Genomic DNA, 27115 nt, shown 5'->3' on the forward strand with positions numbered 1-27115 from the left:
GTTCAAATCTCAGTTAAATTTCTAGTTAACTTATTTTTATGCCTTTTTTTTTTTAACTAATTACAATTAACCTATTTTTATTATTAACCCCAAGGAGCTCAGTGGTCAACGCCCTCAAATATTACCTTTCTACTCCTGTTACAACCCAGCTCAGAAACCACGCTCTCACACTCTCCGATACATTTAACCTACACAAGACCCAGGATAGCCCAGTGGTTAAGACTATTGACTAGGAATGACGGGGCCTTGGTTCCAACTCCACTCTGGCTGCTTGTATTTTCTTCCACCTCATCATACTTTACTGAGCCAGGAGTCCTTGATTACATTTGAGTATGGAACAAAATCTTTTCTTTGCAAGACCCAAGATAGCCCAGTGGTAAACACTGCTGACTCGGAACGAAGGGTGGTGTGTTTAAATCCTGGCTGTGTTGATCAGTAATTTACTGAACTGTGATATCAAGGTGACATGTTTTGGCTGTGTACTGTTAACATAAAATAACTATTCGATCATTTTTTTTTATATCCAATTACAATTTATATTATTTTAATCGTACCCAGGTGAGCTCACTTTCTACTCCTGTCTTCCCCCCACCTCAGGAATTACACACACACACTCACTCAGGTAACCCCTGATGTGGCATCATTGACTACTTATTTATTATTATTATCTTTAGCACTGACTTAATATTTCAACTATATGTTAATTAAGAGTTGGCACATAATGAAACACCCCACAATGCATGTCGTTTTGACGCCATACAACTAAATGACTGATAACCTGTTCGGGGTTTGAACCCGGCACCCCTGTACTCGGAGCCCACAGTGTTGACCATTGAGCTATCCTGGGACCCATCAAGACGTGATTTTCGCTCATATACAAATGCAATCATTGAACTATGATAAAGCTGAAACAAAAAACTAGAGTTTCCGCATAATGTATTTGAACCCACTAGTACTGAGCGATAGGGTAGCAGTAGTAGCCATTGAACTTATTCAAGGTCTTGTTATGGTGTGATTTTAGGTCATATAAAAATATAATCAGTGAACTATGATATTGGTAAAACAAAATACCACATCTTCTAAGTTGTTGATTTGATCATACTGGAACTGAGTGAGAGGGAGCAAATTTAAATATTGAGCTATCCCGTGTCTTGCTTCAGAAAGATTTGAGCTCATATACAAATGCAATCAATGAACTATGATGGATTTGAAGCAAAATACTATCTCTTCCAAGTTGTTGTTTTGAACCTACTGGTCCTGAGTGAAAGGGAGCAATCTTAACCATTGAGTTATCCTGGGTCATGCTGAGCTTTGAATTAACGGTCATATACAAATGTAAAAGTGGGCTATGATAGAGGTGAAGCAAAAAAAAAAAGATCTTCAAAGTTGTGTGTTTGAACCTACCTGCTCTGAGGGAGAGGAAGCCGTTTCAACCATTGACCTATCTTGGTTGTTGCTCATATTCAATTGCAATCAGTGAACTATGATAGAGGTGAGACAAAAGCTAGATCTTCTCGGTCGCTGATTTGAACATATTAGTATGGAGTGAAAGGTAGCAGTCTTAACCATTGAGTTCTCCTCGGTGTTGTCGAGACTACATTTTTGCTCATATGCAAATGCTACCAGTGAACTATGATAGAGGTGAAACAACAAAATTGTTGATTTCAACCTACTGGTACTGAGTGAGAGGGAGCAGTCTTAACTATTGAACCATCCTTTGTCTTGCTTAGTCAAGATTTTAGCTCATATACAAATACAATCAATGAACTATGATATTTGAAACAAGATAGCACATCTTTTAAGTTGTTGATATTAACCTATTGGTACTGACAGGGCGCAGTCTTAACCATTGAGCTATCCCGGGTGTTGTTGGCATTTGATTTTTTTGTCATATACAAACGTAATATGTGAAATATGATAGAGGGGAAGCAAAAAAATATATCTTTAAAGTAGTATATTTGAAACTACTTGTTCTGAGGGAGAGGCAGCAGTTCCAACCATTGTGCTGTTGTGGGTATTTTTGAGGCAAAAATTTTGCTCATATACAAATGCAATCATTAAACTATGATAGAGGTAAAACAAAAATCTCTTATTTTCTAATTTGAACCCAGTACTACTGACTGAGTGTACACAGTCTTAACCATTGAGCTATTGTGGGATTTGTTGTGGAGTTATTCTACCTCATTCACTAATATAATTGTGGCCACCTGTCACAGTATACTATGATTGAGGTAAGACAACTTAGTCATCCAGGAGGAGCTCAAAGTAAAGCCGCTGCTCCTCCACATGGAGAGGAGCCAGATGAGGTGGTTCAGTCATCTGGTCAGGATGCCACCCGAACGCCTCCCTATGGAGGTGTTTAGGGCACGTCCGACCGATAGGAGGCCACGGGGAAGACCCAGGACACGTCCGCAAGACTATGTCTCCCGGCTGACTTGGGAACGCCTCGGGATCCCCCGGGAAGAGCTGGACGAAGTGGCTGGGGAGAGGAAAGTCTGGGCTTCCCTTCTTAGGCTGCTGCCCCCACGACCCGACCTCGGATAAGCGGAAGAAGATGGGTGAATGTTTTTTTGCGTGCATTTGCATGTTATTTGAAATTGTTTATTATGCTTAACTTTCCTGTTCGTGTTGCTGTGCAGAATAATCAAGGAGGAGGACTTGGACAACAAATGACCAAAAATAAATGACACAAAACACTGATAATACCAGTTTGGATGATCATTTAAAAAACATTATTTTTACAACAGACTCAAATGAATAAAGTCATGTACTGAAACTGTATTCGTTGTGATTCATGTCCTCTGCCTTGACGTGCAAATTGCAAATGATTCATATCGCTCAAGCCGCTGCTGGAGGACCCTCGCCAGGACCCACACTTTGTCGACACGCATGGGCTGGGTCCTTCCAAGGATGCAGACCCTGAATTGGGACACAGTTTATGTCTCCCAGCTGGTCCGGGAATGCCTCGGGATTCCCCCCGGGTGGAGCTGGTTGAAGTGGCTGGGGGGAGGGAAGCCTGGGCGTCTCCGTTTAGGCTGCTGCCCCCGCGACCCGACCTCGGATAAGAGGAGGAAAATGGATGGATATAATATTAACATTGGCACTCAGCATCAAGGGTTGGAATTGGGGGTTAAATCACCAAAAATGATTCCCGGGCGTGGCCACCGCTGCTTCTCACTGCTCCCCTCACCTCCAAATGGATGATCAAGGGCGATGGGTCATATGCAGAGAATAATTTCGCCACACCTAGTGTGTGTGTGACAATCATTGGTACTTGAACTTTAACTTCAAATAACAATACAAACATTTTTTTCAGAACACAGTAATTCCCACCAATAGTGTAATATTGGTGGTAATAACATTTTTGATAACTTTTTTTTATTAAAATAAAAAAAAAGAAAGACCTATAATAACAAGCCTCTTTAAAAATGCTTTGTTGGCACAGCACCTTTTAGCTCTTATTTCCAAAATTGTGCACACTACTGAATTTGGGTCTCATGGCCACTTATGTGGACTCTTATACTGCCATCTGGTGGTGTCAGAAGAGTTTAACATACAATGGAATTTGGAAAAAAAGTGTAAAAATTTGAATTAGCATGCCACATGACGTACACGTTTGTGTACTTATGGACTAAGTACATCATATCAGAAGATGATTTTTATTTCTTATTCTAATCAGGGTCCAATAAGCCCGAATAGCAAAGATACATTGAAAAAGTGATGTAAACAAACACATGCGGCCCGTTAAGCTTTTCAATCCGGCTCGACAGACATTCCCAAATATTTTTGTTTTTACATCTTTAAGATGGAAAGTGTAGCTGCCATTATGATGTGCAGTGATGTTTTCAAATGACCATAAGTCTTGAACTATACAACATATTTCAATGATTGGAATCTGCGCTTTTGCATGATATTTTAGAGACTAGTGTTGTCCTGATACCAATATTATTTTGATACTTTTCGGTACTTTTCTAAATAAAGGGCACTAGAAAAGATTTGCATTATTGGCTTTATTTTAACAAAAAATCTTAGATACATACACAAAACTTATATATACACATATATTTATAGACATACATACACAAATATATTTTTCAGTGTGGGTATAAATAAATATATCGATGTGTATATAGTTATGTATATATATCCATCCATCCTGGTATGTTATGGGGTTGCCGGGTAAATCATTTCAATATATATGTATATATATATATATATATATCCATCCATCCATCCATTTTCTACCGCTTATGCCCTTTCGGGGTCGCGGGGGGCGCTGGCGCCTATCTCAGCTACAATCGGGCGGAAGGCGGGGTACACCCTGGACAAGTCGCTACCTCATCGCAGGGCCAACACAGATAGACAGACAACATTCACACTCACATTCACACACTAGGGCCAATTTTAGTGTTGCCAATCAACCTATCCCCAGGTGCATGTCTATATATATATATGTATATATACAGATAGATAGATAGTACTTTATTGATTCCTTCAGGAGAGTTCCTTCAGGAAAATTAAAATTCCAGCAGCAGTGTACAGAGTTGAGATCAACTTAAATAAAAAAGTAAATAATGGAGGTTTAAAAGGAAACAAAATAGAGAAATATTACAAAAAGAATAAAAACAATGGGAATATATATATATATATATATATATATATATATATATATATATATATATATATATATATATATATATATATGGGACTGTGTGACCAGGAGTGCCATCAAATATGTTGTCTTTGTAGCATATTCAACTGAATATGGGTTGAAAAGGATTTGCAAATCATTGTATTCCGTTTATATTTACATCTAACACAATTTCCCAACTCATATGAAAACGGTCGTTTTCATATGATTTCATATAGTTTGTGTTAGTTTTCCTAAAGATAAATAAACCGGCCCCCAGACACATCACATTTTTTTTCTCTAAATTTGGCCCCCCGAGTCAAAATAATGTGTATGTGTGTATAAATGATATATACATGTTTATCTGTACAAATCTGCTGCACAGTATGTGAGTTTTGGGTCCTTTTTTTTTTCAGGAACACTTATACCAAAAGTCACAAAGTCTGATAGAGTTCTAAAAAAGTTATGAATTTCACATTTTTTTTACTGAACGGAAAACCCAAAATGTACATGAATATAAAGACACATTTTTTTCTCTAAATCTGGCCCCTGATTCAAAATAATTGGCCAGGCCTGTGTTAAAATCCCATCTTTAACACGCCGCCCTCAGTAGTCGTAACAGTGCATAAAACGAACCTACACTTTCTATCCAATTGTGGTGCCTTCGCGGTTCTCATTAAAACGAGCGTCGCAACTACTTCAGGTCGGTGTTATATTAAGCACAGGTGCAATACGTAGGCACAGAAAAAAATCAATAGAACGTACACTCCCCCATTTGAATAACTTAAAAGTAATAATAAATATTTCTCAACGCAAACGCGGAAGGAAGAGCGACGCATCCACGGAGTTTGCGTTTTACGACGTGGAATTGAATGCATCACAAAAGGGGCGGGACCCCAGTCAAATAGCTTCCGTTCGTCACGTTCGAAGCGGCGTGGTGAGACAAAGTTTGCTTTTTGGTGTTTTATTGGTCCAACTTGACCCCCGGACACGCTCGCTCCTTCCCCGCGTCCTGTCGGCGTCATGGCGGGCAGCTGGTGGAGCAGCACGGCGGTGAGCCACTGCCTGACGGCGCTCTTCGCCATGGGATCCTGGATTTCCGTCAACAGTTTGTGGGTCCAGCTCCCGGTGATCGTCAGGGACCTGCCCGAAGGTCAGCGGCCTCCTCTCGGCCTTTTCACCCCGACACCGACCCCGCTCGTCACGGTTCCCAATTTTAACTCCAGTTTATTAATTTTCAGCTTAACCTAGCTTCCTAGCTAGTTAGCATTAGCTAGCGCAGGGGTGTCCAAACTTTTTCCACTATGGGCCGCACACTGAAAAATCAGAGCAAGCGGGGGCCATATAAATCAGAGCAAGCGGGGGCCATTTTCATAATTTGTATTTTAAAAACCAATACAATATATGTATAAAAAATATACATTTAGGCCTCCACTCACTTATGATTCCGGGGACCCCAAAGGGTTTTGGTCCAAAAAAAATAAATAAAAAATGTGTCATTATTCAGTATTTTTATTTTCATTATTATTCAACTTTTAAATATGTAGATCAGGGGTCACCAACCTTTTTGAAAGCAAGAGCTACTTCTTGGGTACTGATTAATGCGAAGGGCTACCAGTTTGATACACGCTTAAAGGGGAACATTATCACAATTTCTAAAGGGTTAAAAACAATAAAAAATCAGTTCCCAGTGGCTTGTTGTATTTTATGAAGTTTTTTTCAAAATTTTACCAGTCACGGAATATCCCTAAAAAAAGCTTTAAAGTGCCTTATTTTCGCTCTTTCGAAGCCACTGTTCATTTTCCTGTGACGTCACACAGTGCTGCCAATACAAACAAACAATGGCAAATAGCGCAGCAAGATATAGCGACATCAGCTCGGATTCAGACTCCGATTTCAGCGGCTTAAGCGATTCAACAGATGGTTGGTTGGAGTATGAAAGTATTGAAGAAGAAACTGAAGCTATTGAGCGAATAGCTATTGACGCTATTCATAACCATAGCATGGCCGAATAGCTGCGTTAGCATCGCCGGTAAAATGTGCGGACCAAACGATCAGGACTTTCGCATCTTGTGACACTGGAGCAACTTAAATCCGTCCATTGGTAAGTGTTTGTTTCGCATTAAATGTGGGTGGAAGGAAACGTAATAGTTTCAAATGTACATACATCTATAGCCTAAATAGCATGTTAGCATCGATTAGCTGGCAGTCACGCCGCGACCAAATATGTCTGATTAGCACATAAGTCAACAACATCAACAAAAATTCACCCATTTAGAGTTCGGAAATTGGTTAAAAAAATATATGGTCCTTTTTCTGCAACATCAAGGTATATATTGACGCTTACATAGGTCTGGTGATAATGTTCCCCTTTAGATAAATTGCCAGACATAGCCAATTTGCTCAATTTACCTTTAATAGATATATCTATATACCGTATTTCCTTGAATTTCCGCCACACGCTAAGTAATTTAAAACCTCTTCTCACTCCTGCACTTACCAAAGGCATGCGGTAAAAGTAACCATGCACTAATTATTTTAAAACCTCTTCTCACTCCGGCACTTACCAAAGGCATGCAACAAAAACTTGAGTGTGATGTAAGCTTGGACCTTAAATCCTACTGAATAGCTCTTAATCTTCATCCCTTTTTGCGATTTCAAATTACCGGTATTGAAATCAGCCTCCTCCGTTTTGAAAATGATGACAGGGGAAGTGTCACTCGTGACGTCACAAGTTTGACCAGGCGGTAATACTAAGTATGTGCTTATTATTTTGCGAAGCGAGTTTGACCTGGCACTAATTCAAGGCAGGGGCATACTATATGCCCTGTGGCAATTCAAGGAAATCCGGTATGGACAAATATGATGGCAAAAGTGATAGCACTTGGTGAAATAAATAATAATACAGAAATGAGCATTTTCACTCTACAAAGGGAGCGATACATATACAAATAGAAATGGGGCTATTGATAATGAATGATACCAGTAATTTACCTCTATTATTGTCAGGTTCAAACACAGATGACATCTATTAATTAGACAAGAAGCAAGGAACCAAGCAGAGACAGAGTTCAATTTAGCTCATGAGGAGAATGCATGGCGATGAACACTTAGTCACAGTCTCGCCCTACGCTCTAAGGTTCAGCTCCCGCGTCCCTTTTTTTATTCAGAGTTCCATAGTCAACATCATTGAGGCCGCCTCTAAAAGGAGGGGTCACATATATTATGCAAAGCAGGTCCAGGACGCACAGTACGTGACGGAATGTGCTGGAGCCTTGTGATTTCGCCTTGTCCCCGCTTCGTCTGCGTGTTGTCATCTTATCTTCATTGAGGTCCTTGAAGTCCTTGGCTGTTAGCGGGCTAAAACAAAGATAACATCCACCTCAGACAAGAAGTTTTGTCCTTACATAGATTAGAAAAAGTCTAACTTTAGCACAATAGCTAATAACTAAAGCAACAGACTTTAAGCATACTAAAGTTGTGTGATAATATATAAATAATTATTGTAACAAATATCAACAATACAGTTGTTCAAATGCAACCGTACGTATACGTAATGTTAACAAGAGACACAAAAGACGTTATGACGGACCTCCTAAAAAAAAAAAACGGAATGGAATTTTACAGTTTTTTACTCAACGGGACACCCAAAATGTACATGAAAATAAATAAAGTGGGATTTACAATATTACCTATGAACAATAAAACACTGAATATTAACAACATATGAACATCTTTTACTTCCTGGATCACCTCCTCCATAGTTGTGTATACTTTACAATCAAGTAAAACACAACAAAAATGTAACAAACAGCAAAATATGAATGCGAAGTGTAATAAACACCGACAATATGATATATTATCACATTTATGCAGACGTTTGTTGTACAAATCTGCTGTACGGTATGTGAGTTTGGGTCCCTTTTTTTTCAGGAACACCAATACCAAAAGTCACAAGGTCCGATAGAGTTCTAAAAACATTATGACATATCACCTAAAAAAAAAAAAGCAGAATGGAATTTTACAGTTTTTCACCGAACGGGACACCCGAAATGTACATGAAAATAAATAAAATGGGATTTACAATACTAACTATGAACAATAAAACTCTGAATAATAACTAAGTTTAGTAGAAACCTACAATATGATTTATTATCACTTTTATGCAGAACTTTGTTGTACAAATCTGCTGTACAGAATGTGTGTTGGTGTCCCTTTTTTTCAGGAACACCAATACCAAAAGTCACAAAGTCCGATAGAATTTTAAAAACGTTATGACAGACCTCCTTAAAAAAAAAAAAAAACGGAATGGAATTTTACAGTTTTTCACCGAACGAAACACCCGAAATGTACATGAAAATAATTAAAGTGGGATTTAAAATACTAAGTATGAACAATAAAACATTGAATATTAACTTAGTGTAATAAACACCTGCAATATGATATATTATCACTTTTATGCAGAACTTTGTTGTACAAATCTGCTGTACAGTATGTGTGTTGGTGTCCCTTTTTTTCAGGAACACCAATACCAAAAGTCACAAAGTCTGATAGAATTTTAAAAACGTTATGACAGACCTCCTTAAAAAAAAACAAAAAAACGGAATGGAATTTTACAGTTTTTCACCGAACGGGACACCCGAAATGTACATGAAAGTAAATAAAGTGGGATTTACAATACTAACTATGAACAATAAAACATAGAATATTAACTTAGTGTAATAAACACCTGCAATATGACATATTATCACTTTTATGCAGAACTTTGTTGTACAAATCGGCTGTACATTATGTGTGTTGGTGTCCCTTTTTTTCAGGAACACCAATACCAAAAGTCACAAAGTCCGATAGAATTTTAAAAACGTTATGACAGACCTCCTTAAAATAAAAAAAAAAACGGAATGGAATTTTACAGTTTTTCACCGAACGGGACACCCGAAATGTACATGGAAATAAATACAGTGGGATTTACCATACTAACTATGATCAATAAAACATAGAATATTAACTTAGTGTAATAAACACCTGCAATATGACATATTATCACTTTTATGCAGAACTTTGTTGTACAAATCTGCTGTACAGTATGTGTGTTGGTGTCCCTTTTTTTCAGGAACACCAATACCAAAAGTCACAAAGTCCGATAGAATTTTAAAAACGTTATGACAGACCTCCTTAAAATAAAAAAAAAACGGAATGGAATTTTACAGTTTTTCACCGAACGGGACACCGGAAATGTACATGGAAATAAATACAGTGGGATTTACCATACTAACTATGATCAATAAAACATTGAATATTAACTTAGTGTAATAAACACCTGCAATATGACATATTATCACTTTTATGCAAAACTTTGTTGTACAAATCTGCTGTACAGTATGTGTGTTGGTGTCCCTTTTTTTCAGGAACACCAATACCAAAAGTCACAAAGTCCGATAGAGTCAGTGTAATAAACACCTGTAATATGACATATTATCACTTTTATGTAGACATTTGTTGTACAAAATCTGCTTTTGCATCTGTTCCTGACACACGCGTTCAGGGGTGGCTGCCCTGAAAACAAGCCCCGCCCACTGTGCTTTGTTCCTGGTCTGAGCTGCAGTGACGTAGATTGCCGTAATAACTCCAGATTTCAACCATTGAAATACTTTCTATAATTCAAGACCATTTAAAAACAGCACTGAACAGTTTTGATGTTAAAGGTCTTACAAAAAATAATGAAGAACTTCCGGCGGGCCGGATTGAAAATGTTAAAGAGCCGTATTTTGCCCTCCTTAGGGGGTTAAATGTATGTTCACTAATAGTGGAGACCGCTCCTAACTCCAAACCCTCTCAAGTTGAGGTATTCAGATGTACTCTTCTTGTCTCTGCAGGCTGGAATTTGCCGGCCTATCTCTCAGTCCTGATAGCCTTCGGCAACCTGGGTCCGGTGGCGGTGACCATCACCCACCACTGCGCGCCGGGCCGCCTCAACGAGCGCCTGGTCATCCACTTCATCCAGGGGCTGGCGGTGGTGGCGTCCGCCTTGCTGGCTATCTTCTGGTGGCACAAGGTGGCGGTGGCCGGGCAGGAGAGGTCCGTGCCCTTCTTCTTCTTCACCTTCGTGCTGTCTCTGGTCTGCTGCACGTCCAACGTCACCTTCTTGCCGTTCATGTTCCGCTACCCGCCACAGTACATCCGGACCTTCTTCATCGGACAGGGCCTGAGCGCTCTGTTCCCGTGCGTGGTGGCTCTGGGGCAGGGCGTGGGCAAGCTGGAGTGTCGCAGCGTCAACGGCACCGTGCGGCCGGACTACCTCAAGGAGCATTTCCCGGCGCAGAACTTCTTCTGGTTCTTGTTTGTCATGTTGTGCATTTCAGCGCTGAGCTTCCTGGCTCTGACGCGCCGTCCGGTGCCTTCGCAACAAGACCACGCCGCGGCCCCTGCGGTTAAGAACGTGGACGAGACTGACCCGCTGAGCAACGGCGGGTCGCAGGCGTCCGATGAGCTGGCGCAGCTGGAGAACTCTGCTCCCGCTCAGACCTTTTGGACCGTGCACAACATCTACCTGTTGGCGCTGCTGGCCGTCTCCAACGCCCTCACCAACGGGGTGCTGCCCTCCGTCCAGAGCTTCTCCTGCTTGCCGTACGGCGCCATGACCTACCACCTCTCCGTGGTTCTTGGAAACATCGCCAACCCTCTGGCCTGCTTCGTGGCCATGTTTGTTATCCTGAGGTGAAACGCTCGGCACATCGTAACACATAGTGTGCGCTGCCATCTAAGCCTTGGTCTTTGGTCTTCCAGGTCTTCGGCAGGTCTGGGTCTCTTGTCTTTGGCCGGCGGGGTCTTTGCGGCGTACCTCATGGCTTTGGCCGTCCTCAGTCCATGTCCCCCACTGCAGGGGAACTCTGCTGGGATGGCGTTGGTGGTGAGTACTGGAAATCCTTTTTTCTTCCACTTTGAACCCAGCGGTTTCATGAATTTCCTCAGAAGGGTGGCTGGCATCTCCTTTGGAGATAGGGTGAGAAGTTCGTCACCTGAAAGAGACTCAGAGTAGACTCTTGCAAATGAGCCAGCTTAGGTGGTTCGGGCATCTCTTGCGGATGCCTCACCAGCCTCTCCATAGGGAGGTCCTCGTTGCACGTCCCACTAAGAGGAGACCCTGCGGCAGGCCGAGGACCAGATGGGGGGATTACATCTCTCCTCTCTGGCCTGGGAACGCTTCGGGGTTCTCCAGGAGGAAGTGGCTAATGTTGCTCTGGAGAGGGAAGTCCTGGGGTCTCTGCTGGAGCTGTTGTGCCCGTGACCCGATTATCTGTATAAGCGGTTGAAGCTGGATGGATGAACGAACCCTGCGGCACATAAAACGAAGCAGCTTATTTATGCACTTTTCTTCACTGACGGCCATAATGCAAACAGTTTTTTTTTAAAAAGAACAAGCAAATACTCCGAAAAGGTGTGTTATTGATTGTACTAAGGCGCCATCTTTTGGACGAGTTTGCCTGCGTCCTTCCATTTAGTGCTTTCAACCTGAAGTAAAAGTGTCCTTCTGTCTCCTTGCCGTCCGTAGTTAAGTTAAAGGCCTACTGAAATGAGATGTTCTTATTTAAACGGGGATAGCAGGTCCATTTTATGTGTCATACTTGATATTGCCATATTTTTGCTGAAGGGATTTAGTAGAGAACATCCACGATAAAGTTTGCAACTTTTGGTCGCTAATAAAAAAGCCTTGCCTGTTCCGGAAGTAGCAGACGATGTGCGCGTGACGTCACGGGTTGTGGAGCTCCTCACATCTGAACATTGTTTACAATCATGGCCACCAGCAGCGAGAGCGATTCGGGCCGAGAAAGCAATGATTTCCCCATTAATTTGAGCGAGGATGAAAAAATTTGTGGATGAGGAAAGTGAGAGTTAAGGACTAGAAGAAAAAAAAAGACTAGACGGCAGAGCAATTCAGATGTTATTAGACACATTTACTAGGATAATTTTGGAAAATCCCTTATCTGCTTATTGTGTTACTAGTGTTTTAGTGAGATTACATGGTGGCACCTGTACAACCTGAAAGTTGGAGGGGTGTGGTGACCGCCAGTGTCTCCGAGGGAAGCCACGTTTCTCGACGAGGCGAAGGCAGCCGTTGAGCCGGGCTGAGATTTTTTTTCCCCCCTCTTCCACGGTGGAAGCATCTGACGGTCGGGGGCAGCCAGTGGGAGGAGGCAAGAGAGTCCGCAGCTGCTTCTTTGACATGTATAGGAGGAACGATGCAAGCTCTCCGCTCATGTCTTTGGTAAGAGCCGACTTGTCACCACCATTTTCCCACCGAAACCTGCCGGTTGACATGTGGTAGGGAACCGTGTTCGCTTGACCGCTCTGTTCCATAGTAAGGCTTCACCTTACGTGAAGTGAATTATATTTATATCGCGCTTTTCTCTAGTGACTCAAAGCGATTTTACATAGTGAAACCCAATATCTAAGTTACATTTAAACCAGTGTGGGTGGTACTGGGAGCAGGTGGGTAAAGTGTCTTGCCCAAGGACACAACGGCAGTGACTAGGATGACAGAAGCGGGAATCGAACCTGCAACCCTCAAGTTGCTGGCACGGCCGCTCTACCAACTGAGCTATGCCGCCCCGTAAACAAGGAAACACCGGCTGTGTTTGTGTTGCTAAAGACAGCTGCAATACACCGCTTCCCACCTACATCTTTCTTCATTTTTTTTTTTTTTTGACGTCTCCATTATTCATTGAAAAAATTGCAAAAGATTCAGCCACACAGATGTCCAGAATACTGTGTAATTATGCGATTGAAGCAGACTACTTATAGCTTGGATCGGGCTGGAAGAAAATGTCCGCTACAATCCGAGACGTCACGCGCACACGTCATCATACCGACGTTTTCAACAGGATACTTTGCGCGAAATTTGAAATTGCAATTACCGTATTTTCCGCGTTATAAGCCGCACCTTCAATGAATGGCATATTTAAAAACTTTGTAAACCTATAAGCCGCACCGGGTCATAAGCCGCGCCCACGCTGCGCTAAAGGGAACGTCAAAAAAACAGTCAGATAGGTCAGTCAAACTTTAATAATACAAACCAGTGTGCGAATGTGCAATCACAACAATAGTAACACTCAAAATATTGCAGAGCAATAGCAACATCAGTAACTCAACTTTGCTCGAACATTAATGTCACAGCACACAAAATAAACATTTACAGCTCACCTTCAGAAGTTATTCCTCATCCATAAATCCCTCGAATTTTTCTTCTTCGGTGTCTGAATTAAAAAATTGGGCGAATACGGCATCCAAAATGGCGGGCTCCGTCTCGTCGAAGTCATCAGAGTCAGTGTCGCTGTTGCTGTCCGGCAGTTCCATGAATCCTGCCTTCCTGGCCGGATCTTTTATCAGCTATCTTGTTTTTACAATATGCGTTGAAAGTAGACCGCTTTTCTTGAAAGTCTTTTGGCAGTTGCTGTGAAATAGTAGTCCGTGTGCGGATGGAGAGATTGCGTCTTTTCATGAACCGGAAGCACCACCTTTAAAATCATCCAAGTGAAGTTCGCTTGCTGGCGCTGTTGCCTTCATTGGAATAGTGATGGTACTGACACTTCTGCTTGCTGCTCTCTGCTCGAGTTTGTCCTCCAACTGTTGCCATCTTGCTTTGTTCCCTCAAACTCTGTGTTGTCTTCTTTACTTGGCGCAGGTCATCTTGTTGCTTCCTCCACCTGAGCACCATTGATTCATTTATGTTCAATTCTCTCGCTGCTGCTCTATTTCCGTGTTGTTCTGCGTGACTTATTTCCTTGAGTTTGAATTCTGCGTTGTACGGGTGTCTTTTAGTAGGTGCCATTTTGTGGTCGTCTTTACAGAGACACACAAATGAAATGAATCGGATTTGCCGCGCGCTTCTTCTTCTACGGGGGCGGGTGCTTACCTTGGCGGTTGCGTACCGTAGAAGAAGAAGCGCTTCCTCTTTCCAGGTGGGCGGGCGCTTACCTTGGCGGTTGCGTACCGTAGAAGAAGAAGCGCTTCCTCTTCTACGGGGGAAAAAGATGGCGGCTGTTTACCGTAGTTGCGAAACTTAAACTCTATGAAAATAAATATTTATATTAATACATATATAAGGCGCACCGGGTTATAAGCCGCACTGTCACCTTTTGAGAAAATGTTTGGTTTTTAGGTGCGGCTTATAGCGCGGAAAATATGGTAAGTAAACTAAAAAGGCCTTATTGGCATGTGTTGCAATGTTAAGATCGGACTGCGTGGTCGGTAGTAGTGCGTTTCAGTAGGCGTTTAATGCATTTTTTCCCCCCAGACTTAATCCTGTTGTTTTTGTGTATGTAAGGTTTGTTTCCCAGGGGACTGAGATGTTGTGGACACCACATGTTGCCATGACACGTGATCTTCTCAATGCCAGCTACTGTAGCAGTGGAAGGAGCACAAGCATGAAGCCGATACATTGTTTCAAAGCGAATATGTGTGTGTGTGTGTCCGTGTGTCCTCCAGGTGATCTCCTGGATCGTCTTCACGGGCCTCTTCTCCTACCTGAAGGTGGTGATCGGCACTCTGCTGCATGAGGCGGGTCACGCCGCCCTGCTGTGGTGCGGCATCTCCATCCAGGCGGGCTCCCTGCTGGGCGCCCTGGCCATGTTCCCGCTGGTCAACGTCTACGCTCTCTTCACCCGCTCACAGGACTGCGTGGACAACTGCCCCAGATAAGACCTTGTTTTTTATTTTTTTTTTAAAAGGCTCCGATGTTTATTGGTGCGGGTCCAGAAGCGCTACAGAAAAAACAATGAGAGCATTGTGTCGGTTCCACGCCGACCGAGGGGCTGTAACATGCCGTACAACCACGAGAACCAACCGGTCCATGTGATGTTTTTTTTGTTTTTTTGTTTTTTTACTCAGGGAATCAATCTTCCTCACTCATCAAAATACAATCTGCACTTGTATTGATGTGAACAGCTGTGAATTGACGCGTGCACACTTAAATAAACCACAATTAGATGCTGATAATGGATGTCGGTCCGATATCATTAAAAAAAAACAAGTGTGATAGAATGTGTGATATCGTCCGATACAAGCCGTCCTGCAACGTGTTTACTTGTGCAAATGTACACTACCGTATTTCCTTGAATTGCCGCCAGGGCGCTAATTATTTTAAAACCTCTTCTCACTCCGGCGCTTACCAAAGGCATGCGGTAAATTTAGGCTTGCGCTTATAAATTTGAGTGTGATGTAAGGATACCATCATTGAAAACGCCCATTTAATTAAAAAAAACAACGTTATTATGGTCTTACCTTTCCTTATAAATGAAGTCCATCTGCAGCTCCTTCTGATCAAAAGCATTGTTTATGGAAGTCTTCCTTATCTTTCTTCAGTTTTAAAAGTCTCTCTGTCTCGATGGAGATCTTCTTTTATTACCTCCTGCTTTGATTGAAAGTCCAGTTTAAGAAACTGTTTTGTTTTAGATGTGTAAAAATACTCTTGCTGCTTGTTGTCACATCTTCTGCAGCCGAGTAGTCGCAAGAAGGATCACTAGCGCCCTCTACCACCAGGAGGCGGGAGCCATTTAATGACTCATATTTGACACACGCAGCTACGGTATATTAATAAAACACGGCTGCTTACTGTTCTTTTTAGCATACTCAATAGCTTGGACCTTAAATCCTACTGAATAGCTCTTAATCTTCTTCCCTTTATGCGATTTCAAATGATTGAAATCAGCCTCCTCCATTTTGAAAATGATGACAGGTGAAGTGACGAGTTCGACCCGGCAGAAATTCTAGGCATATGCTAATTTTTTGGCGAAATGAGTTTGACCCAGCGGAAATTCTAGGCATGCGCTAATAAAAATAATATTTTGCGAAACGAGTTTGACCCGGCAGTAATTCTAGACAGGCGCATACTATATACCCGGCGCCAATTCAAGGAAATACGGTATTTCCTCTATAAGTCATTTAGAAAAAGTAAACATGATTTAAAAAATAAATAAAATAGTAAAATCACATTGAACACTTAAAAATAAGCTCTGGATATGTAAGAAAGGCTTCTTAAAGTGTAAGAAAATATAAAAATGTAAACGGAGGAGCCTGAGAAGAACCATTTTGTGCAGGTTTAGTGCCAAGTAGGTGCAGTTGTCCTTGCCTTGTGTCATTTACAGACCACGTTGGTCTGACTACGGTCTCCTTTTTTGAAATTTTTTTCTGCCAACTGAGCTTCTATTTTAGTTTTTTTTCCCCCAATATCACCTTTTCCCCCCATCTTCTTTAAGGAGCGCCGTGAGTGGCGGTCCTGTTCTTGTCTCCATGTAACGTATGTCTGCTCTTAGTGGGACTGTGTCCAAAATGTCATTTCAGTTCTTTTATGTCTTGTACATGTTAAATAATTGACAATAATAAAGCATCCTGAATAACCTGCTTAGTAATCGTAAGTCAAGCAGATATTTAGATATTTATTTTTAGTTCAACCCCAAAAATTGGCATAGATAATATAATATTATGTTGCATTATTAGATTAATTTAAAGTTTACTTTACATATATATTTTCTGTCAAAATGGTAGTGTTTTTAAGTGTCCATTGACCAATATTGCAGTGTAAAACTGCACATCTGTCAATATGAACATGTATCAAAGAATCGTAGTTGCATATTACTACTAAAGTATCCAGTAACAAACGTGTCCGCATCAGTCAAAGCACTGCATCGTGAGCTTGACTTAATGAAGTTTTGTGGCCACTAGCTGTTGCCGAAAAAAAAACAATTACCACTCCACAACGGCATAAGTTTAGTGTTTAATATACAGGTAGGTCAAATAATGTTCACTCCATCAAACCTTTTCCAACATTCCACACCATCGATCGTATCGGCTACCAAAATCGGTATCTGAGGTGGAAAAAGTGTCCAGGATAAGAGGAATGTGTTGACGTTGGAATGGTTCAAATACGTTGAAAAATGTGGGATTTGTGCAACTTGGGAAAAATGTCCTGTTCATTTCAATGGAAACTTCTTGGAATTTTGGGAAAAAGCGGGATTTTTTTTTTTTTTTGGGCAAATGATTAGGAGAATGAATGAGCTGAATTGGTTGGTGTTAGAATTGTTTAAATCGGACAAGAAATGTTGACGTAGGAAAGGATTTAAGGGAATTTTGGGAACATCTGGAGTTTTTTTGAAAATGGTAAAATACTTGAACGAGTTGAAATGGTGGAATTTTTAAAATCGGTCGTGAAGTGTTGTAAAAGTAACATGTTGAATTCAATCAATCTGTCAATGTTTATTCATATAGCCCTAAATCGCCAGTGTCTCAAAGGGCTGCACAAGCCACAACGACATCCTCGGTTCAGATCACACATAAGGGCAAGGAAAAACTCAACCCTGTGGGATGTCAATGTGAATGACTATGAGAAACCTTGGAGAGGGCTCCAGATGTTGGTGACCCCCAACCCCTCTAGGGGAGGCCGGATGCAATGGATGTCGAGTGGGTCTTGCATAATGAAAGTCCAGTCCATAGTGGATCTAACATAATAGTAAGAGTCCAGTCCATAGTGGGGCCAGCAGGAGACAATCCCGAGTGATGACGGGTCAGCAGCGCAGAGATGTCCCCAACCGATGCAAAGGCGAGCGGTCCACCCCGGGTCCCGACTCTGGACAGCCAGCACTTCATCCATGGCCACCGGACCTGTGTCCCCCCTTCCACAAGGGAAAGGGGGGCAGAAAATAAAATAAATGGCAGATCAACTGGTCTAAAAAGGGGGTCTATTTAAAGGCTAGCGTATGCAAATGAGTTTTTAGATGGGACTTAAATGCTTCAACTGAGGTAACTGTTATCGGGAGGGCATCCCAGAGTACTGGAGCCCCAATAGAAAACGCTCTATAGCCCGCAGACTTTTGAATTGAGAAATGGTATCATGGAATTCTTGGAACTTCGAGAAAACCTGGTTCCAGTTAAAAAAACAACTGGGTTTTTTTTGTCCGGATTAAGAAGAATGTTTTGATGGTGGGACGGTTGAAGTGGGTTGAAAAATGTGAAAGGATTAGTCACCAGAAATAGGTGGAAATAAGGCTTTGGAAAACCAGGTATTCTGGAATTTCTTTGAACTTGGAAAAAGGTTAGTTTGAATTTCCAGGATGGTGGAATTTGTTGAAGGTGGAATGGTTTTGAATAACCTGGTTCCAGTTCAAAAAACAACTTGTTTTTTTTGTCCAGATTAAGAAGAATGTTTTGACGGTGGAATGGTTGAAGTGGGTTGAAAAATGTGGAAGGATTAGTCGCCAGAAATAGGTGGAAATAAGGCTTTGGAAAACCAGGTATTCTGGAATTTCTTTGAACTTGGAAAAAGGTTAGTTAGAATTTCCAGGATGGTGGAATTTGTTGAAGGTGGAATGGTTTTGAAAAGGTTGAAAAATGTGGCAATGGTGAAAGTTTGAAAACTTTGGCCAATTCATTCTGTATGAGAAAAATGTCCCGGAAAACCTGGAATTCTGGGAGATCTGGAAATTTTTGTAATTTGTCAAGAGAGAGCCCGCGGTTCCCGAATGGGCTGAACAGTTTGAATTTGGAACGGTTTGAACCGGATGAAAAATGTGGAAGGTAGAGCGTGCCAAAATCTGGACAAGAAGAATAATAATAAATGGATGCATTTTGGTATGGAAAACCATATGTATGTTTTGGAGCATCATTACATGATAATACGAAAACATTAATTTTTGCATAATTATTTTGAACCCCAAATTTTCCAACCCTGACCAGAGACCAAAGATAATGTGGTTCTCAAGAAGATGTTCATATTCTCAATAATAAACAAAATACACACTGTGCAGCTGTACCTAGTGACTGTGTGTTGGGTTAAAAAGTCCAGGAGAAAAACTAAATGAGCCCCAGTCGGGAAAAAAAAAACAGAAAACACCTGACGGCAAGGCGGTGGCAGACCACAACATGTGATGCGCCCTGAGGGTCTCGCACAGTCAGTCTTTATTTTTTTTTTTGTATTGAAGATTGAGACCATGTAGTCAGTCAGACAAGCACGTGTCACAGTTGGCTGCACGTTTGCACGCCCACTATCGGCGAGGAGGGTCTAATCCCGGACTTTGGGCTGCAGTCGCGCAGAACTCCAAAGACCCCATCGGAGAGCATGTGAGTATACCTGGATCCTTTACCTTTTTGGCTTTTATAAACGTGACTTGACTCGATGTTTACTGGTCAGAAATGGAAATGGTTCTGTAGGCATCGGTTTTGGTTTGGCGGATGTTGCTGGTGCTGGTTAGAGAACTTTGCGGTCATCTTAGTAGAGTAAAAGCCTGGAGTCGTGCTGATGAAGTCGGCAGGGAGGCAGGAATGTCTGAAGTCCGCCGTGGGCAAGTTTGATCCTCTCAAGTCCTGTAAAGCTTTTCTCAAGTCAACAAACAAACCACTCAGTCGGATGTTTTCTCAACTTATAGCGTCGGTTTTACACCATTAACACCAAGGCGTTATACCTTGCACCTAAAATGTCGGGGGAATCGTCACCAAACTGGTCTTTGCACAGTCTGTTGAGAAGTAAATATTAACTGTACTATGAACATCTACAAAAGTTGGCATCGAAATGCTTCCTGGCGGTGACACATTAATCTCAGGCTGTCATCTTTTACATTGTTTTCCCCTCATCTCACCCTCTGGGTCTAAATGACCAAGAACCAGGCTTTGGACCAGAGCAGGCCATGTGTAAATGATCATTCGGAAGGCCAATGTAAGATGCTTTAAAAAAAAAGAGTGTAGAACAATAGAAGAGTGGTTAGAACTGCTAGCTCTAAACAGACGGTCGTCTGATTGTCTGATTGACGTAGAACCAAGTCTTTGAACCGTACTGCTGTCCCTTATCTGTAGGTTTATTTCCTCTTGCAGAAATTATTCATAAGGTGATTGCTGATTGCTTCAAAAAAGGTTCATGGGTAGAACAGTGGAAGAGGGCTTAGCACTGCTACCTCAAACCGATGGATTTCTGTTTGATTGTCGATGAGCCGATTTAGAACCATGTCTGCTGTCCCTTGTTTCCATTTCTATAGAAATTATTCATAAGGTGATTGCTGAATGCTTCAAAAAAGGTTCATGGGTAGAACAGTGGAAGAGGGCTTAGCACTGCTACCTCAAACCGATAGATTTCTGTTTGATTGTCGATGGGCCGATTTAGAACCATGTCTGCTGTCCCTTATCTCCAAGTTTCCATTTCTATAGAAATTATTCATAAGGGTTCACTGTTGAACTCCCGCGAGGGCAGGGGTCACCAACTTTTTTGAAAGCAAGAGCTACTTCTTGGGTACTGATTAATGCGAAGGGCTACCAGTTTGATACACACTTATATAAATTGCCAGAAATAGCCAAATTGCTCAATTTACCTTTAACTATTAATAATTAATGATATGTATCTTTGTGGAAACACTGATCATCTTAATGATTTCTCACAATAAATATATATTTTTGATGACATGTTTTAAATAAGTTAAAATCCAATCTGCACTTTGTTCGAATATATAACAAATTGGACCAAGCTATATTTCTAACAAAGACAAATCATTATTTCTTCTAGATTTTTCAGAACAAACATTTTAAAAGAAATTCCAAATACTTTGAAATAAGATTAAAATTTGATTCTTCAGATTTTCTAGATTTGCCAGAATAATTTTTTTGAATTTTTAATCATAATAAGTTTGAAGAAATATTTCACAAATATTCTTCGTCGAAAAATCAGAAGCTAAAAGGAAGAATTACATTAAAATGAATTTATTATTCTTTACAATTAAAAAAAAAAATACTTGAACATTGATTTAAATTGTCAGGAAAGAAGAGGTAGGAATTTAAAAGGTGAAAAGGTACATGTGTTTAAAAATCCTAAAATCATTTTTAAGGTTGTATTTTTTTCTCTAAAATTGTCTTTCTGAAAGTTATAAGAGGCAAAGTCAAAAAATAAATGAATTTATTTAAACAAGTGAAGACCAAGTCTTTGATATATTTTCTTGGATTTTCAAATTCTATCGGAGTTTTGTCTCTTAGAGTTAAAAATGTCGAGCAAAACGAGACCAGCTTGCTAGTAAATGAATACAATTAAAAAAATAGAGGCAGCTGTTGGATTTGGTTGTCTTTTTATTTCCTCGTCAGATTTTAGAACAGCTAAAGTGTGAGCCTTTTACATAGACCTTGAATTTGGAATGTTGGAATGAAGACATAACATTCTGTTATCTCAACTGTCCAAGGTAGGGAGGAGAAGAAGAGGGGCGGGTGAGAGTGAGTGAGGAGGGAGAAACTGCCATTTTAGGATTAGATCAATTTGGACCGTGGCTTTGAAATGTTGTATCTAGATTGATCTCCCTAAGCGCTTTGGTTATAAAATATCAAAATGAGCAACCTCTGTCTCTGATTGATTTAAAACCAGCTTATGTGTCATAAAAGAACCTGGGGGCGTTGACCGAAGGAAGAACGGGTCAGAACGCAACAATTTGGGGGCTCGTCCGGGATTCAAATGTACAATCTGTGTTCCCCACAATACCAGAATGTCAGCCCGTGCCCAAGGGCCTATTTTGGAGCCATCTTTCAGTGTGGTGCACCAGGAAGGGTCAATGTCACCCAATTTGTTGGGAGACGAAGAGGGTCCTGTTCTAAAAAAGACAACCAAATCCAACACAGCTCACTGGTAAGTGCTGCCATTTGAGCTATTTTTAGAACAGGCCAGCGGGCGACTCATCTGGTCCTTACGGGCGACCTGGTGCCCGCGGGCACCGCGTTGGTGACCCCTGCGCTGGGGTTTCTTTGGTTTGACCTACCTGTAAGCACATTAGCGCCCCGTATTTTTTAATTCTTTCGACATTGGAAATTATTCGTTAGACAATTATAGGGAACTTCAATAAGGATGGATGATTGAGGCCGCGTGAAAACCTGCCCAAGTACGAGACTAGTTTGTCGGCATAGTAGTCTGAAGCTAAGTGTGTATGATACCTGCTGATGTAAGTCGTTAGTTTCAGTTGTTCAAACTGTGAACCTCCTTTCTTGTAGAGTTCAAGCGACATTATGTCTGTCCTCACCCACCTGCTGTCGTGCCTGTTCGGCATTGGCTCCTGGGTGTCCATCAATGGCATGTGGGTGGAGCTGCCCCTGATCGTCCCCCACATTCCGGAGGGCTGGTACCTTCCGTCTTACCTTTCCATTCTCATCCAGATGGCCAACGTAGGGCCGCTGTTCGTCACACTGATGCACCGCTTCCGTCCGGGAGCCCTCAACGAGGCGGCCGTCATTTACGTCATCATCGCCCTGGGCACTGTGGCCAGTCTGCTGTTGGGTTTCTTTTGGAAGGAGACGGTCGTGGTGGCGGGTGTTCCTCGCAGCGTAGCTCTGCTCGCGCTCACCTTTTTCCTCGCCACCGTCGACTGCACATCCTCTGTGACTTTTCTGCCCTACATGATGCGACTCAAGTCTCAGTACCTCACCACCTACTACATCGGCGAGGGAGTGAGCGGCCTGCTGCCAGCTCTGGTGGCACTCATCCAGGGCGTGGGTGTGGTGCACTGTGTCAACGCTACTCAGCCTCTTAGTCTGAACCAGACCGTCAACACCACCGATGCCTCTCCAACATTTGAACTCTTGGCTCAGCACCAGCCGGCCAACTTCTCAGCAGAGGTGTTCTTCTTCTTCGTTAGCGCCATGATGGTGGTGTGCCTGCTGGCCTTCCTGCTTTTGAACCATCACCCGGCGGTGGCCAGAGAGACACTCAAAGGCCAGTACACCAACGGTGTAAAGGAGAGGAAGCGGGTGGAGGGGAAGTCCATGATGGACCCAAACCGACCCTCAAGCCAGACCTGCAGAAGCAGTTTTGGCACTGGGATGTACAGCTGGATGCAGGTGTTCTACATCTTTGTGATTCTGGGGTGGACCAACGCTCTGACTAACGTGGTGCTGCCCTCGGTCCAGTCGTACTCGTGCATGCCGTACGGGAACAAAGCTTACCACTTGTCTGCCACCCTGGCGGCCGTGTCCAACCCTCTGGCCTGCTTCATCGCCATGTTCTTCCCGATAAGGTCGGCAAGAATACAAACAGAACCTGGGTATGATTGTTTTGGACCTAACATAAACCTTATCACCAGATCCTTATGGCTGATGGGAGCGTTGACGTCTGTGGGCAGTGGCGTGGGCGCCTTTATAATAAGCATGGCTGCTCTGAGTCCGTGTCCTTTGCTGGTGAACGACGTCTCTGGTGGAGTCATCATGGTGAGTGGAGGAATAATACATCAAAACAGAGCCAGTGTAAAATTTGTAGGAAAACTAGGACTGTGGTACGGGCTCAATCGAGTGGCATGCCAAAGATTTGATTAATTATTTCTGTAAAGTTTTTGTTTTCCTATATTCGAACCGACGGTTACTGTGCTTTCAAATTAATCTTAAACACCAGGCGGTCTTTAAATGCTACATTTTTGCTGCCATCTTGTGGACAATGTGAGTAAATCGGCTCAATGAACCTTGAAAGTGTTTTGAAATGATAGCACAGCGTCAACTTCTACGACACAATGCAAACAACCTTCCCGAGTCATGGTGCAAACATTTTTTTTCTTCCGTAAATGTAACTCTCAACTTACTCACTGAACATTGTGGATATTATAAAACAAACGTCCAAATACCATAAAGAAATTCAAATTCCTACCCATTTAAATTCATTACAAAGCATGATGGGAAAATGCAAAACACTCTTTTCAAACTTGCCATGTTTGGCACATTTTAGCTGCTTGATAAACTTTAAGTAGGTCGTCACAGAAGAAAAAACTAAGTAGGAGTCAAACTTTCACATACTCAATGTACAATTATATATTTTTTATTAATACAAGATGTACACTCATGTGAGTGTGTGTATAAATGTTTATATACTCTGTGTGTGTATACATATGCATATGTATATACTGTATATGTACACATGTATCTACTATGTATGTGTATATACTATATATGTGTGTGTATGTATATATATATATATATTCATATGTATATATATATGCATGTATATGTATATATGTGTGTATATGTAAGTGTAAATATATGTACACGTGTATATACTATATATGTGTGTGTGTATATATGTATGTATATATAGTGTATATGTATATATACATATGTGCGTGTATACATATATATATATATATATATATATATATATATATATATATATATATATATACACATATGTGTGTGTATATATATACATATATGTGTGTGTATATCTGTGTATATATAATATGTGTGTATATATATGTGTGTGTATATATGTATGTATGTATGTGTGTATATATGTATGTTTGTGTGTGTGTATGTATGTGTATATATATATACATACATACCTGTGAGTATATACATATATATGTATATATACATATATAATATATATGTATGTGTGTATATATATATGCGTGTGTGTGTATGTATATATATATATATATATATATATATATATATATATATATATAAAGTTTGGACACCCCTGATTTAGATATTCAATTTGTTTGTATTTAATTGTATTATCTATAATATTTGGAGTAAAATAAATTAATTGGTGCAAAATCACTAAACATAAGCAAAAACTACTATTGGCTCTGATTTGAAGTTCCAAAGTCCTGTATACTAACAAAAATATTCGCAAAAAAATGTTTTTGTTTTCGTAAGAACTATCGATTTAATCACTGGAGTATTGACTGTATCGTTACTGTCAATATTTGTATAACCCTACCCACTTGTTTACATTTAGAAGCTCTGTTTTTATCTACGCTTTGTATATTCTAACGGTGTTAAGTGCAGCATGTTTTGTCTTTCGTCCTCCAGTGATAATGCTACTTGTAAGAAAAAAAGTGACGTAGTGAAGCCGCGTGACATAGCCAGGGACGACTGTATGGAATTTTGTCACCCGCCGCCCTCCTCCCGCCCCTCCACAGGTGCTGGCGTGGATAGTCTTCGTTCTCGCGCTGTCCTACGTCAAGGTGATCATCGGTGTGATCCTGCGCGACGAGGGCCACAGCGCCCTGGTGTGGTGCGGCGCCGTGGTGCAGCTGGGCTCCCTGCTGGGCGCGGTGGTCATGTTCCCCCTGGTGAGCGTGCACAGCTTGTTCGCGTCCGGCGACCCGTGCAACACTAGATGTCCGTGAAGCCGGCGGGCGCTTGGCAGGAAGGTCAGTTTGGAACTTTTTATTTTCCCAGCTGTTCCATGCTGGAATGAGCGTGTGTACCTAATGATTTGGGTGCCTTTTTGGAATGTAATGTAATATATGACATAAACAAGAGGTGCCACTACTTAGTGACACCTCTTGTTTATCTCGTAAATATCTCAAATCTTAGTTGCATTGCTTGTGTATAGAAATTATTCTTGTATACTTGTATCAGTCTTCATTGTGATTCGACACAACTTATTGTATAAAGATCTCTTTAGTGCTGCCTTTGTTTTTCTTACAATGTCTGGAAAATGCACAATAAATGCAATGACCATTGAATGTATATTCTCATGTTTACAGTGTACAGGTCAGATGTCGCGTCACGGGTGTTGTTGGATGTACAAACCCCGTTTCTATATGCGTTGGGAAATTGTATTAAATGTAAATATAAACACATATATATATATATATATATATATATATATTTATATATATATATATGTATGTATATGTGTGTGTGTTATATATGTATATATATATGTGTGTATATATGTATATATATGTGTATGTGTATGTATGTATATATCATACTTGCCGGATTTTCCGGGAGACTCCCGAAATTCCTCCCGGGACAAATTTTCTCCCGAAATTCAGGCGGAGCTGGAGGCCACGCCTCCTTCAGTTCCATGAGAACCTGACTCAGCAATCTTGTGACCCTCTTAAACAGGACAATACTGTCATCTACTGTACATAGAATAGCATAAAATGTAAATATATTCTACATTTAAGTGCAGTCAAGGAACATATGCATTAGGGAGTCTGTTCTGAAGCCCACAGTAAAGATGTAACTTCATCACGTGGCCTGGTTATTGACTCCAACCCAATATATTACAGCGTTGACGAGCAAAATGAAGAAATACGCTTGCAAGTTCCAGAACGATTGGAAACAAGAATTTCAGTTTATCCAGGAGAGTTCGAAGGTGAAGGGGTATGTGGCCTGTAAATTTTGTACAACAGACTTCTCCATCGAACACGATGGCCGAACTGATATACTCAGCCATGAACGGTCAGCGACGCACTAAGCGTCCGCAGCGCAGAATCGTTCACAACCAAGTATTATGGGCCACCTCGCAAAATGGAGACCCGATGGTGTAACTTATGCTGAGACAAAGATGGCTATTCTGATAGCTGGAATCAACATCCCGTTCTCATTTGCGGATGGATGTGTACAACAAATCAGTGAAGGATATGTTCTCGCATTCGGAGATCGCTCGCCAGTACGCAAATGGCAGAACAAAGGTTACTCAAATAGTGGAAGGTAAGTGTTTTTTTTTTTTTTTTGTAACCAGCTAGCACA

At 41.3% G+C, this 27115-nt stretch overlaps 2 protein-coding genes across 2 annotated transcripts; both read left to right on the forward strand.

The window, feature by feature from the left end:
• The first annotated feature begins 5501 nt into the window (after window positions 1–5501).
• On the forward strand, window positions 5502–17025 carry LOC133550860 (solute carrier family 52, riboflavin transporter, member 2-like). Its single transcript, XM_061896948.1, has 4 exons — window positions 5502–5783; window positions 10507–11347; window positions 11417–11540; window positions 15116–17025. Exons 1-4 carry the CDS (start codon window positions 5654–5656, stop codon window positions 15326–15328), a joined length of 1308 nt encoding a protein of 435 aa, XP_061752932.1. The 5' UTR covers window positions 5502–5653; the 3' UTR covers window positions 15329–17025.
• Window positions 17026–17125: 100 nt separating this feature from the next.
• Window positions 17126–26097, forward strand: si:ch73-196l6.5 (riboflavin transporter 2). The gene is made up of 4 exons (XM_061896946.1): window positions 17126–19741; window positions 22631–23649; window positions 23716–23839; window positions 25546–26097. The coding sequence occupies exons 2-4, from the start codon at window positions 22646–22648 to the stop codon at window positions 25753–25755; spliced, it is 1338 nt and encodes a 445-aa protein (XP_061752930.1). The 5' UTR covers window positions 17126–19741; window positions 22631–22645; the 3' UTR covers window positions 25756–26097.
• Window positions 26098–27115: the final 1018 nt, after the last annotated feature.

This window comes from Nerophis ophidion, linkage group LG04, assembly GCF_033978795.1.
Source record: "Nerophis ophidion isolate RoL-2023_Sa linkage group LG04, RoL_Noph_v1.0, whole genome shotgun sequence".
Taxonomy (NCBI): Eukaryota; Metazoa; Chordata; class Actinopteri; order Syngnathiformes; family Syngnathidae; genus Nerophis; species Nerophis ophidion.